A 14,916-nucleotide genomic window follows, 5' to 3' on the forward strand; every position below is an offset into this window, starting at 1 on the left:
CTGCATCATCAGCAAACTTCGTTACAATACACTCAGTCCCCTCATCAAAGTCATTACTGTGGATTGTAAATGACTGAGGGCTCAAGTACCGATCCTTTAGGTACTTAATTGTTACAATTGACCAACCTGAACATGTCCTCTTTATTCCCATTCCGTCTTTTTGCCCATTTAGCCAGTCCTCAATCCGATGAGTCCTACTTTTCTGCAGTGATCTCTTGTATGCTACCTTATGGATGCTTTGTGAAAATCCAAATGCACTACTTCCATCCGAATTATATCTTCAAAAACATTTGACAGTTGTCAAACAGTGTTTCCCTTTCATACATCCATGTTGACTTTATTGAATCATATTATGATTTTAAGTACTCTGCTGTCACATTCTGCATGATAGATTCCAGTTTTATGCCTACTATTGATAAGTTCCCTTTATTCTCTCTACTTTGATTCTCACAGAGTGGGGTTATGTTTGCCAGATCCCAATTCTTGATAACTGTTCCCGGGTGGGATTTTCCACGCAACTCTCCACGCGTTTCACCGCAGTGGAGGCGGTCCATCATTGGCTGGTGGCGGGATCTTCTGGCCCCTGTTGTCAATGGGGTTTCCTGTTGAATGCTCCCCTTGCCAACATGGGGGTGCACTGTCAGAACTGGAAGATCCCGCTGGTGTGAGTGGCCGGAAGGTTCCGACTCTAGAATCTAAGGAATTATAAAAATCAAAACCAATACAGTCACCATTTCTGCAGATTAGTCTTTATAAGTCCAGGACTCAGGTCATCTGGTTCAGGACGTTTGTCACCAGTCAGTCTTATTAATTTCTGCAGTGCTTTTTAAAAAAAAACTTATCTCGCTCATTCTTGCTGGATCTTTGGTTTTCTGTTTTTCCAGAATGTTTTTGTCTTCTCCCATGATACTTGTTTAAAGTCTCTGCCATTTCCTTATCCCTCATTATAATTTCACCTTTCTCTGCTTCTAATGGGTCTACATTTACTTCAAACTGATCTTTTCCTACTTGCATACCTGCAAAAACATTTACAATTTGTTTTTATGTCTCTTGCTAATCTACTCTTCTCTTTTCTCTCTCTGAAGCAATTTCTAGGTCCTTCTTTGCTGACTTCTGAAATTCTCCCAATCCTCAGGTTTAGCACTCATTTAGGCAACATTACAAGTCTTTTCCTTTGATCTAATACTGTATTTAACTTTTGTTGGTCACAGTTGGGTCACATTCTCTGTCTGGATTGTTGTGCCTCAAAGAAATGTATATTTGGTTGCAAAGTATTCATTCTTTAAATGCTAGCCATTGCTCACCTATCATCATAACTTTGAATGTAGTTTTCCAATCTACCTTGGCCAACTCATCCCTCATAACGACATAATTTACTTTTCTTAGATTTAAGACTCAACTAAATCACTTTCAAACTTGGCATAAAATGTAATCAGATTATGGTCACTCTTCCCTCGAGGCCTTTTACAACAAGGTTATTATTTGACCCTTTCCCTCTGGACAAGACAAGATCCAAAAAAGACTGTTCCCTGCTCGGTTCCTCAACATACCATTCATGAAAACCACTTTGTACATATTCCATAAGCTTGTCCTCCACACTATTACTATGAATTTGGTTTACTCTGCCCCATGATTACAGTAGTATTCTTGTTACATGTACTTCTGGTTTTTTTGGTTTTGTATTTTGCCAGATATATTTGGGTCAGATTTCTACCTTTAAATCATTTTCTAATTAAATATGTCAGAAAAATTGCTGTCAAAATAACAATGCGACTAGCAGCGCTTGACTGTTAATTAAGCGCATCTATCACAGCAGCGTAAATTGAGATGTTGCTGTCAGAAATCCACTGCTCTGCTGTTACGTATGACTCATTCAAATGGATTGAAAGGTGTGAAGTTCCGGCAAACTCAACTCAGAAGTTTAAAGCAACTTTCCTGACACTAGAAATTAACTATTATAAGTCTTATTTCATCATTCTCTTTTTTCTCTATTTTAATCCAATCTTTCTTTGCTTCATTATTTCTCTTTTGGTAACTGATTTGACATTGAATCCACCCACTCAAATTCATACTTCCGTTTTTAGACTTTGCATTGTTCATTTCACAATCCTTCAATCTGATTGGTTAAGGTGATACACAGTTGTTTGTCCTGTTCACCCAGATGACCTGCATAGGGTGAAGGACCACTTTTCAAATGGATTGATAGTTCCCCATCTAAATTATAATATAGTGTAATACTTCTGAGATGTCAATGAGATGAGTCGGCATTCAAATAGAGGTATTTTTTAAAATTCCTCTCTGAGTAATGGCCTTTCACAAGCCTTGAAATTGGGGGTCCACCAGGTAATCTATATGTTGCTTCCATCATTCCTTCAATCCACGCTGACCTTGGTGTAATCGCCAGCCCACTTTGCACTGTACAAGTGATCACCGCACTTCACTTCCACCTACTGGCATGTATCAAATGTACTACCGGCTGTTTGCATATGTAGTGGGACTGCAGACATTGGTTTGAAAGTCACTGTTATAGGGAGCAACATGCCATTGTTATATCATAGAATTTACAATGCAGAAGGAGGCCATTCGGCCCATCGAGTCTGCACCGGCTCTTGGAAAGAGCACCCTACCCAAGGTCAACACCGCCACCCTATCCCCATAACCCAGTAACCCCACCCAACACTAAGGGCAATTTTGGACATTAAGGGCAATTTATCATGGCCAATCCACCTAACCTGCACATCTTTGGACTGTGGGAGGAAACCGGAGCACCTGGAGGAAACCCACGCACACACGGGGAGGATGTGCAGACTCCGCACAGACAGTGACCCAAGCTGGAATTGAATTTGGGACCCTGGAGCTGTGAAGCAATTGTGCTGTCCACAAGGCTACCGTGCTGCCCCTAATCACATGTTATCTCACATGTGCGTCAATATGCCACGCAAGATACCATGAAGCTCATTTAATTTCTAATGTCGGCTGGTTACAAAGGTTTTTGGACCCATGTTCAATGAACCGTATTAATACTATAAATTGTGTTCCACTATTTTCAACGGGATCTGCTTGTGGATTAGATTTTGTACATGTAATTTCCAGGAACCTTTAACTGGTCATATTAGATATAAAATGAAAACATAATTGTCCACATCAATAACTCATTTATTCAAAACTTTGTTTTGGGGTTTTATATTTTTTGTGAAGGATATTTGTAGACAGCAGCCTGTCTGTGGTCATAATGGCGAGACCTATGATAATGTATGTGCTGCCTACTCCGATCGTGTGGCAGTGGACTATACTGGACCTTGTCAAGCTGTAGGCATTCTCTCCGATTGCAATTCTCATCCAGAGTGCTCATCTGTCACATGTTCAGTGCTCCCCAGCGATGGATGCAAGCCTGTCACTCCACCGGGTAAAGAAAAATCTAACCTTTTCTAGTACTAGAAATTTGATTTTGTTTTTTTGGTTCATCTCTGCTGAATGTTGACCTATATCTCCACAAATCCGACCCCACCCCATGTGAATGGATGTTGTAGTATTAAGGTGTTCAGGATTGTAACAGTTAATGTGGGTCTGGGGGAAAAGTATCACCCACATTATAGTGTAGAGAATCACATGACAGTAGTGGTGGGTCTGGTAGAAGTTGGCATGAAGATAGCACTTGGTCGGGACCGTATCAGGTACATATGTATATAGTTGTGTTATTAATCTACAGTCATTGTCCTACCACAAAAACCTTCAAAACTCTTCATGACTTGGCAAACAACCATGCGGCCAAAGAGGTAAACCTAACTTGAAGAGCTTGAATACACAGCTGGAGGTTGCCTAAGTAGCTCCATTACATAGAGGCTGAGGGACAGAAGAAAGATCTGCTATGCAGCGTAGAAGGTCTATGAGAGCATGTGGAGGTTGTGAGGCTTGATTGAAAGCGGAGTCAAAGGCCCCAGCCAAATCACAAGGGTGAGCAGACTCAAAAAAAAAAGCTGAAATTAGCTTTTAAATTCAGCCCATTAATCAGGCAGCACTGGCAGACTGATTGTTTGACAAGCACGGTTTGAGGAACGTTGCAGCCCGGATCCAGTGTTGCCGCACGAACACATGGCAAATGGAGAAACCTTTTCTAAAGCATCAGCTGCAATTCGATTCTCCAAGCTCAGCAAAACACCTAACTGGCCTATGCAATTTGTTCAAAAGATTTCCTGAAGTATTGCTGAAGATTAAAACTGCTCCTTTATCACAACGGGAGCCCAGCAAATCCTAAAATTTAAAGCTATACTTTCCTGTGCTAAAAACAGCCATGGATGGTAAACCAAGACTGCCAGACCAGGTGCAAAGTTGGGTGATGTGGAGAGGGTGATTTTTAAGTTGTATGATATCATCAGGCTTGAATAAGAAAACAAGTGGGTACACATTATATTCAGTCCGTCCAATAGCTGACAACATAATTACTAGACAAGGAATAAATTAATCTTCTGATAACTCTGAAAATCACAAAGTTCTTTGACACTGCTTTAATCAAAGAAACAATAAAATTTTGAAACTCGCAAAATTTAATGAGAGTCCAAAAGCCTGGGAAACCCATAGACTTTTTCATAAATGTGTTATACAGATTGGCTGAAGGCTGTGATTATGGTGGCCTTGAGTCGGAGCTCATAAGAGACCGAATAGTCGTGGGAGTGGCCAATGATACTCTTCAGATGTACTCCAAAGTCAGATCTTTAGAAGATCTGACATAGGAAAAAGCCATCCAAATCTTCGGGAGCCCGCCATCAAAACCGATCCATTTTGCACAAATACACAATGTAAAACCATAGACACAGGCAGTGGGTGAAGCATACAGAGTGTTCCCATCAGTAGAGAAGATCAGTTCAGTCCATAAAAGGGTCTGGTAACAGCGGGGAAGATGCTGTTTTTGAATCTGTTAGTGCGTGTCATACAACCATACAATGGGTATTTCAGCTTGGTGAATTTTCTTTTATGATGCTTCATGTAAGGGATTGCTGGAACACATGGAGAAAAATTTTCCAGAGAAGATTTATGGAGCCTGAAACAAAGCCTTCCTGGCTCTATCCATTCAAATGAATTGATGGGAAATTAAGTGAGATTTGCCAGATTTTCCTCTATGCACTTTGTCCTGGTGATCCTTTACATCTGAGCCCAAGTTTCTCATACTGGTTTACACCATAAAGCACTTTAAAAACTATTCACTGTGAAAGTTTGAGTGTTATAGTCAGTAACAATATATTGCTTTTAGGTAAAATTGGTACATAGACTTAAGTGTTGACATCTTTTAGGAGCCTGTTGCCCATTGTGTGCTGGAATGCTGCGAGTTCTATGGAGCAAAGATCAGTTGGACAGCCTTGCTAAGGTAATTCATGAATACAAATTAAAGCAAATGCCTTCATTTTGATTTAGAGTATCATTGAGGTGGTCATGCCATTTTTTTCGGCACTGCTGGCCGGTCCGGATGGTGTGGCCACACGGCCTCTGCCACCTGCGCCCAGGAACGACAAAGGGCGGCGGCTGGCAGCCTCCTTCCCATGCCAGGGGACAGGGTCATCCGCATCTCCTCCACCGTGTCCAAGAGGGCCTGTGAATCTTGGAGCTGCTCTACTCGCTGCCATCTTGTTTGCTGGAGTGGGGGGAGAATGGTTTATATGCGGCTGCAGCTTTTCAGCCTTTGGGTGTTAGATCAGTGAATCCGACACCGATTCTCATTAGAATCGATTGTGTTCCATGTGGCGCCAGTGCTAGCTCCTTAATAGTAGCGGAATCGGTCCAGGTGCGGTGCTAGTTTGACTGTCATGAAAGTCCACGAATTCTGCATTGGCGCCAACAGAAACGGAGAATCCTGCCACTGATGTTTTTTATTAAAACTTATTCTCTCTATTGGCTCATATGAATGAAACCATTCCAGTATAGTATACTTAATTCAGTGGGAAATGTATTAATGCCAGGGCCTTTAATATAGATTTGGTTTATAAACGTGTTATAATCAGAGCATATTAAAGATAATGTCTACTTCGATAGAGTGGAATTTTATGCCCTGTTCAGGTTCAATATTTTTGAGTTGATAAATTGGTTACAGACCAAGGCCAGTTGACTAACTAAAAAGGCTCCAATGAAGGTGCTGAATGATGACATTGCTTTTGTGGTTGTTTTTGTTTGAAGTGAGGCAAAAAGAAAGTAAATTCCATTGTTGATAATAGCAGATCCTAAGATAAATGACATGTTGTGATGAAACAGAATATTCTTCCTCATAGGAACATTTCGGAACAAGAATAGGCTATTCAACCCCTCATGCCTGGTCCAACATCTGATTAGCTATTGGCTGATCTCTACCACAATCTCATTGACCCCCTAGTACCAGCTGCAGCTAAAGGTTCAGAAGCTTGATACGTGACGTTATTAAAACAACAGTTGATTACCACAGGATCGTTATGAGAATTATTTTGCAATTTGTTACTGAAATGATGCACATTTTCCATATTGAGCATTTATTTTTCCTTGCAGTTAAATGAGGGCAGACCAGTGTCTGTACACGACATCATTTACACCTTGCGCCTCCACGTTTCAGTACCTCAGTGTGATGTTTTTGGCTACCTAAGTATCGAGTCTGACCTTGTGATCCTCATCATTCCAATAGATCAAGATCCAACGACACTTCAAGTATGTTTTAAATATTGTGTACCTTTTATTTCTTTTAACTTTGTAGTTATTTTTATGTAATACAGAAAAAATATATATACTTATACAATTGTTCAAGGCGAAATAAGGTGCATTTAATATATTTTTCTGTATAATTAAAGGTTGCATTTAGTGTGTGAGATTGCTTTTTAAAGGTAATGCACCTAAAAGTATTTCCTTCGAGACACCTCCAAACGTGGAAACGGGTAGGACATTCAGTTACTTGAGCATGTATTACCATTATTTTAGATCATGGCTGATCATTGCTGGCTGGGCCAACATTTGTTGCCCAAGCCCACTTTGCCCCCGAAGAAGTGGTGGTGAACTGCCTTTCTGAATCTCTTGCAGCCCATGTCTTGTAGGGAGTTCCAAATTTTCATCCAAAGGCGATAAAAGTATGGTGATATATTTCCCCGTCAGGATGGTGTGTGACATGGAGGAGATGGTGTTTCCATGGATCTTCTTGTCCTTGTTGTGCTAGGTGATGGAGATCACAGGTTTAAAAGGTGGTGTCAACGGATTTTTAGTGAGTTTAGCAGTGCATCTTGTAGTTGGCAAACACTGTTGCCACTGTGCTGGTGGTGGAGGAAGTGACTGTTTAAGGTAGTTAATGGGGTGTACATCACAAATCCATGGGCTAAAATTTGCACTTATTTATCAGCTTTTGATGAGATATTTGATTGACAAATTGAAACGAAGAGTTAGGGAGACAAGGTCAAACAGGAAGGTGTAAAGGTGTAAAGCCTTTTGCAATTGGGGAGAGATGAATGTAGGGGTTCAGAAAAGTGTTTTAAAATGCATAACCGTGATGGCTGACAACTTTGTAACCGATGAGGGAGGAGGCTTTGTGGAGTAATTAAGTCATTGAAAAACAGGTCATGGAAGTGTTAGGTGGACCAGAGATTTATTAACAAGGATGAGGATTTTAAAATTAATGTGTTGAGGGATGGGTATTTCATAGATGTCAATGAAAACAGTGATAATGAGTGGATTTTAAAAGTGGAGCGGTGCATCTGAGCTCTGTGTGTTGAAGATTGAGCAGGATGGACCTCTGGAAGTATATAAGGGTACTGGAGAAGTTGAATCTGAAGGTGACAAAATAATTAATTGTGGGCATTCAGTGGCAGTAGAGTGAAAGGAGAGGGAAATAAAATCAGACAACAATGAAGAAGTGGAAGAGGTGGTCTTTATGGTGGATGTGTGATCTAAATCTCAACTCAAAAGTTGAATAGAACACAGATTGTGCTACACCATCTGGGTTAGCCTGAGTGAGGAACCGTAGAGGAGGATTAGAATTGGGGAATTACAATGTAGAATTTGTCAAGGATCAAACTTGCCCTTTTTCTATAATATAGCAGCCATGACATGCACCAAATGCAGAATTTATAATGTTTCTGATCAGAAAGGATACAAGTTCCAGTGGGGGGGGGGGGGGGGGGGTGCTCATGAAGATTTTAATCAGGTTTGTTTGTAAATCTTATCTGGTGGAAGTTATCTCTGATTTTGGAAGCTTATGGTAGTTGTTCTCAAAGTCTAGCAAGAAGTTCCAGACAAAGTGATCCATGTATGTCTCCTCTTACTCCGAGGAAGTGAGCATATTGAACGTATTGCTTTTGTCACAAAGCTCTTAGAGCTGTTCGTCAGAGAGACTCGTAGTCATAGAATTTTTCCAGCAATAAAGAGGCCCTTTGGCCATTGTGCCTGCGCCAGCCATCAAGTACCTATCTATTCTAATCCCATTTTCCAGCACTTGATCTGTAACTTCCATATGCTATGGGTGGTATGGTAGCACAATGGTTAGCACTGTTACTTCACAGCGCCAGGAACCTGTGTTCGATTCCCAGCTTGGGTCACTGTCTGTGCAGAGTCTGCATGTTTTCTCCGTGTCTGCGTGGGTTTCCTCCGGGTGCTCCGGTTTCCTCCCACAAGTCCTGAAAGACGTGCTTGTTAGGCGAATTGGACATTCTGAATTCTCCCTCAGTGTACCCGAACAGGCGCCGGAATGTGGCGACTAGGGGATTTTCACAGTAACTTCATTGGAGTGTTAATGTAAGCCTACTTGTGACACTAATAAAGATTATTATTATAATTTCAAGTGGTGCTCATCGAAATGCTCCATAAATGTTGTGAGGGTTCCTGCTTCTATCACCCTTTCATGCAGTGAGTTCCAGAATTACAAAACAATCACAGTGCAGAAAAAAGCCAATGTCTGCGTAACCTCTTCTGAGAAGAATAGCCCTTGTTTCTTTGATCTAGCTTTAATCTATCCCTCATAATTGAAGTCCCTCATCCCTGCAACATCTCTCTGATTATTTGCATTATTTGTCCTCTTCAACCTCTGCAGTATTTAACTGCAGTTGGCTTTTACTGCTTTTGCTGTTCCAACACATTTGTCATACAAACACACTGATGTTTTATTTAAAATTTATTATTTATTTCCAATTAAGGGACAATTTAGCATGGCCAATCCATCTAAATTGCACATCTTTGGGTTGTGGGGCTGAAACTCACGCAGATACGGGGAGAATGTGCAAACTCCACACAGACAGTGACCCGGGTCTGAGATTGAACCCTGGTCCTCAGCGCCGTGAGGCAGCAGTGCTAACCAATGCGCCACTGTGCCGCCCAAACACACTGATGGTTAATGTGCAGTGATTGGGGTCCATGAAGACTTTTCAAAAATAAATAAAATTATATGAATGTAATAATGAGATGAGCTTAGTGCAAACCAGGAGGCAAGAGTAGATTGCAGCAAACACCACACCAATGATATTGAAGTAGATGCACCCATCTCACTGATAACTGTAATTAAATATCTGTTTTCTCAAAAAGATTGTTAAAACAGTCTTTATATGTAGCATCATTATGTTATGAGCATTACAATTTAGGTGGGGCTTTGTGGTTACTAATCCATTTTAAAAGGGCACTTCAACCAAAATAAGTTTGCAACGGTTGTGACCCTCAAACTGAGTATTTATTCTGTGTGAGAGAACAACAGTTAATCAACCATCCTTGTGCCTTAGATGGATTAAATTCGAATCTGCAGTGGACAATTTTTAAAAATTTGTATTGGAGCACCCTTGGCCTCTACCCCTTTTGGTAATGTGTATTGTCACAACACCCTGGGTTAGTGCATGGTCAATTCCACTTGACCCCGAGTCGCAACACAAGTAAAATTAGATGTAATTTTAAAATACTCGAGGACCTTGGCTGGGCCCAATAAACTGTAGGTCACCGGATTTGTAAATTTAATACAAATAACCTTTTATTATTTAACAATAATATAATGTGGCTCCATGCGCATTTGTTCTCCACCTCCGGGAAGAACATGCTCGTTTGAGTTCTGGTTAGGTGCGCTCTGTGCACCACCAGAATTAGACATTAGGCTCTGCCCAGCACATCTGGAGGTGAAGTTTGCCCTATGCAGTGCTTCGATCGAGTGCTCCCCTATCTCTATGCCTAGTTCCCTCCTCCCAATTTTCCTTGTCTGGTCCGTGGGGCCCTCCGTGGGGGGGGTACCTCCTCCAGCAGTCACCCATGCATGTCCCCACTGTTCCCCTCCCCTAGGTCGCAGTCTTTCTGCTCATGAGTGTCCTGGTATCTGGGGGTACGTCATTGTTTCTTTGCAGAGGAAGTTTTTGCCTTGAATGTATCTCAGTTCGTTCCCTCTTGGTAGCTAGCATCTCTCGGTGAGTTCACCCAGGGTCGCTATTCTATCGTCCGTGTACATGTCCCTAACCGATAGAATCCCCTCGTCCTGTCTCCACCTTTTGAAGGTGGCGTACATTATTGCGGGAGTGAACCTATGTTTGTTGCAGATGGGGGCCATGGTGGACATTTCGGTTAGACCGAATTGTTGCCTGATTTGGTACCACTTTAGTAGTGTGGCTATTACCACTGGACTCCTCGAGTATTTGGCGGGGGGTTGGGAGTGCAGTTGTGACTAGAGCTTGGAGGGATGTCCCTGTGCAGGAACCCTACTCCATCCTCACCTACTATACTGCCAGTCCCTTGACCCATCCCCGTGCTCTTTCTGAAGTGGCCGCCCAGTGGTAGAACTGTAGGTTCAGGCCAGGCCTCCCACATTTCTGTGGGAGTATGTTCATTTTGACCGCCTGTATCCTCCCTGAGAGGGAGAGTGTGAGTGAGCCCCACCTCTGCAGGTTCTTTTTAACTTCCTCTACCAGACTTGTCAGGTTCCATTTATGGGTCCATGTCCAGTCGTGGGCTATTTGGATCCCCAGGTAGCGGAATTTGATCTGGGCATGATTAAACGGCAGTCCCTCCACCTCTGCCCCTCCCCCTGTGAGTTCACAGGCAAGATCTCCCTCAGGTTGCCTTGTGACCTGAGAAGGTTCCAAACTCCTTCAAGAGTTTCATTATTCCTTCCATGCTGCTCCAGGGATTTGAGATGTAGAGGAGTAGGTCATCCGTATATAGTGAGAGTCCATGCGCTCTGTCTCCACTTTGGATACTTCTCCACCCCTTTGCCGCTCTGAGGGTGATTGCCAGTGGCTCAATTGCCAGAACTAACAATAGCAGGGACAGTGGGCATCCCTGCCTCGTGCTTCTGTGCAGCTGGAAGTATCTAGAGCTAGTGGTGTTTATCCGTACGGTCGCCATGGGAGAACTGTACAGTAGTTCCACCCAGAAGATCAATCCTGGCCCAAACCATTCCAGTGCCTCTTATGAGGTGCTTCCATTCGACCCTTTTCTGCACCTAGAGAGATAATCACTTCTGGTGTTCTCTCACCGGATGGGGTAGTCATCACGTTCAGCATTACCTGATGTTCGTGTTAGCTGCCTGCCCTTGACAAAGTCCATCTGGTTCTCCACGACTACCTCTGGCACGCAGCTATCTAGCCGCCTCGCCATGGCCTTCACCAGGATCTTTGTGTCCACGTTAAGGAGTGAGGTGGATCTACAGGACCCACACTCCATCGGGTCTTTGTCCTCATTGGGTATCAGCGATATTGAAGCTTGGGCCACTGTTGGGGTAGGGTGCCCCTTGCTAGCGAGTTTGTGAATATCTCCCACAGATGCGGGGTCATTGCTCATGTGGACTTTTTGTAGAGGTCCGCTGGAAATCCGTCTGGTCCCAGCGGCTTTCCCGACTGCATGGCGTTTGTACTCTCCATGACTTCCCCAGTTCTAGTAGTGCTTCCAGGATGCGTCTCTTATCTTTCCCCAGGACCGGCATGTCCAGTCCATCGACGGACTACTTAATCTCCGAGTCCCCTTCCTGGGGGCTTGGAGGTGTGCAGTCCTTGGTAGAAGATTGCGAAGGCTTCATTGATAGTTTCTGGTGCAGCAACTAACCTGCCACATCTGTCTTTAACCTGAGCTATTTCCCTTATGGCTGCCTGCTTTCTCAGCTGGCTTTGTCTCCATGTTCATAAAAGGTCCCCCGTGTCTGGTGGAGCTGGTTGACTGCTTCCCAGGTGGATAGCAAGTCGAAGTCCATTTGCAACTTTTTCCTTTCTGCCAGCAGTTCCACGGTTGAGGCCACGGAGTACTGCCCGTCCACCTCCAGTATGGAGTCGACTATCTGTTGCCTGGCCGCCCTCTCCTCCCTGTCTTTGTGCGCCTTGAATGCGATAATTTCCCTCCTCATCACCAGCTCCTCCCAGAATGTGGAGGGTGATTCCACCCCATTCTGATTGTTGATTACATACCCATCTATGGCCTGTGATTCCCGATCGCAAAAGCCTTGTCTGTGCGGAGTCTGCACGTTCTCCCCGTGTGTGCGTGGGTTTCCTCCGGGTGCTCCGGTTTCCTCCCACAGTCCAAAGATGTGCAGGTTAGTTGGATTGGCCTTAGTGTCCAAAAAGGTTAAGTGGGGGTTGTGGGGATAGGGTAGATACGTGGGCTTGAGTGGGTTGCTCTTTGTAAGGGCCGGTGCAGACTCGATGGGCCAAATGGCCTCGTTCTGCACTGTAAATTCTATGATTCTATGACAAGGAGGGCTGTGTCAGCCTCTATGGTTGATCCCAGCCCATCTCCAACCTCACATCAATGTAGTGTGGAGCTTGGTCAGGGGGATTACGATTGCGGAGTATTCTGCTCCCACTACCCCTGAAGCACTGATTTCCCCACTGCAAAGAGGTTGATCCTCGAGTAGACCCTATGGACCTGGGAGAAGAAGGAAAATTCCTTCTCCCCTAAGAGCGTGAACCTCCATGGGTTCACTGCCCCCATCTGCTCCTTAAAGATGTTCAACTCCTTTGCCAGAATCGTTAGTTTCCCCGATTTGGGGCTGGATCTGTCCGTCTGTGCGTCCTGTACGCAGTTAATGTCCCCCCCACACCCTCATGATGAGTCACTGTGTATTTATGTCATGGTTTTCTTCATGATTCTGCGTCCCAGTTGGGGGCGTACACGTTCACGAGGACCACTGGTGCTCCTTCCTGAGCGCCACTAACCATGACATACCACATGGGTAGCACGGTAGCACAAGTGATTAGAACTGTGGCTTCACAGCACCAGGGTTCCGGGTTCGATTCCCTGCTGGGTCACTGTCTATGCGGAATCTGCACGTTCTCCCCATGTCTGCGTGGGTTTCCTCCGGGTGCTCCGGTTTCCTCCCACAGTCCAAAGACGTGCGGGTTAGGTAGATTGGCCATGCTAAATTGCCCTTAGTGTCCACAAAGGTTAGGAGGGGTTACTGGGTTACGGGGGTAGGGTGGAAGTGAGGGCTTAAGTGGGTCGGTGCAGACTCGATGGGCCGAATGGCCTCCTGCACTGTATGTTCTATGTAAAAATATCTATGTAAATCCCCGGATCCATAACCATCTTTGTCGCCATGAATGTTGTCCTCTTGTTCAGTAGTACCCCACCTAGCCCTCGTCCCATAACACAATTGGTAGGTCTGTCCCACCCATCTCTTCCTTACTCGCAGTCGGTCCTTCTCCCTCAGGTGTGTCTCCTGGAGGAAGATAGCATCGGCCCTCAGACTTCTCAGATGGGCGAAGACTCTGGATCTTTTCACTGGGCCATTAAGTCCCCTGACATTCCAGGTGACTATCCTGATGGGGGTGTTTCTGTCCTCCACCCCTGCAGGATCAACCATACTGACCTTGTGGATGCGGCCCTCCACTCCGGTGTTTCCCATTGTTTTGGAGTCTACCAAGAAGGCCATTCTGCAACCATGTAGGAGCTGTTGTAGCCAATAATTTACCCAGCCTCCTCCCGCCTGGTTACCCTTCTTGGCTTTTCCGTCCCTCTTGTCCTCCCCTCTCCATGCTCCTGTGGGTCCACCCTCCTTTTCCCCCACTCTTGTCTTTCCCCCTCCCACCAGGTAATCCCTCCCTTTCAGGAGCTGTGCCGCAGCCTCCCTTCGGCAGTACTTCTCTACATTGGTTTGCTTGCTATTGTGGTACCCCAACCCCCGCCCTTGGGAGCGATACTTGTCTTCCCCACCTCTGTGTTCTTCTCCCACCCCCTCCCTCCACCTGTTACCGCACCTCTCCGCTCTCACCCCTTCCTTCCTTGTACTTAAAGCTAGGTCGAAAGCAAGGCAGTCCTGTCCCGCGCAAATAGCTTTCATTTTAAATTGAGTTTGTCATCACTGTTGCCACTGTTAATCTCATCGTATTATAAATCTGTCCGCCTCGGCCGGCGCGATGAAATAGAATTGCTTCCCCTGGAAGGTTATCCACAGTTTGGCCAGATGCAGCACCCCAAATTTAATTTTTTTTAAATATAAAGTTAGAGTACGCAATTTATTTTTTCCAATTAACGGGCAATTTAGCATGGCCAATCGACCTATCTGCACATTTCAAAGAATTTACAGTGCAAAAGGAGGCCATTCGGCCCATCGCGTCTGCACGGGCTCTTGGAAAGAGCATCCTACCCAAGGTCAACACCTCCACCCTATCCCCATAACCCAGTAACCCCACCCAACACTAAGGGCAATTTTGGACACTTAGGGCAATTTATCATGGCCAATCCACCTAACCTGCACATCTTTGGACTGGGAGGAAACCGGAGCACCCGGAGGAAACCCACGCACACACGGGGAGGATGTGCAGACTCCGCACAGACAGTGACCCAAGCCGGAATCGAACTTGGGGCCCTGGAGCTGTGAAGCAATTGTGCTATCCACAATGCTACCGTGCTGCCCATCCCAAATTTAATAATAATAATCTTTATTAGTGTCACAAGTAGGCTTACATTAACACTGCAATGAAGTTACTGTGAAAATCCCCTAGTCGCCACATTCCGACGCCTGTTCGG

General features: G+C 44.5%; 1 protein-coding gene across 1 annotated transcript in view; it reads left to right on the plus strand.

The window, feature by feature from the left end:
* Positions 1-14,916, plus strand: part of LOC140385927 (reversion-inducing cysteine-rich protein with Kazal motifs-like) — a 212,548-nt gene that overhangs the window by 182,337 nt on the left and 15,295 nt on the right. Inside the window, exons 15-17 of the mRNA XM_072468578.1 lie at positions 3,199-3,406; positions 5,289-5,362; positions 6,508-6,663. Coding sequence (XP_072324679.1) covers positions 3,199-3,406; positions 5,289-5,362; positions 6,508-6,663 — 438 coding nt within the window. The remainder of the gene's footprint in view (positions 1-3,198; positions 3,407-5,288; positions 5,363-6,507; positions 6,664-14,916) is intronic.

The sequence above is a fragment of the Scyliorhinus torazame genome, chromosome 11 (genome assembly GCF_047496885.1).
Source record: "Scyliorhinus torazame isolate Kashiwa2021f chromosome 11, sScyTor2.1, whole genome shotgun sequence".
Taxonomy (NCBI): Eukaryota; Metazoa; Chordata; class Chondrichthyes; order Carcharhiniformes; family Scyliorhinidae; genus Scyliorhinus; species Scyliorhinus torazame.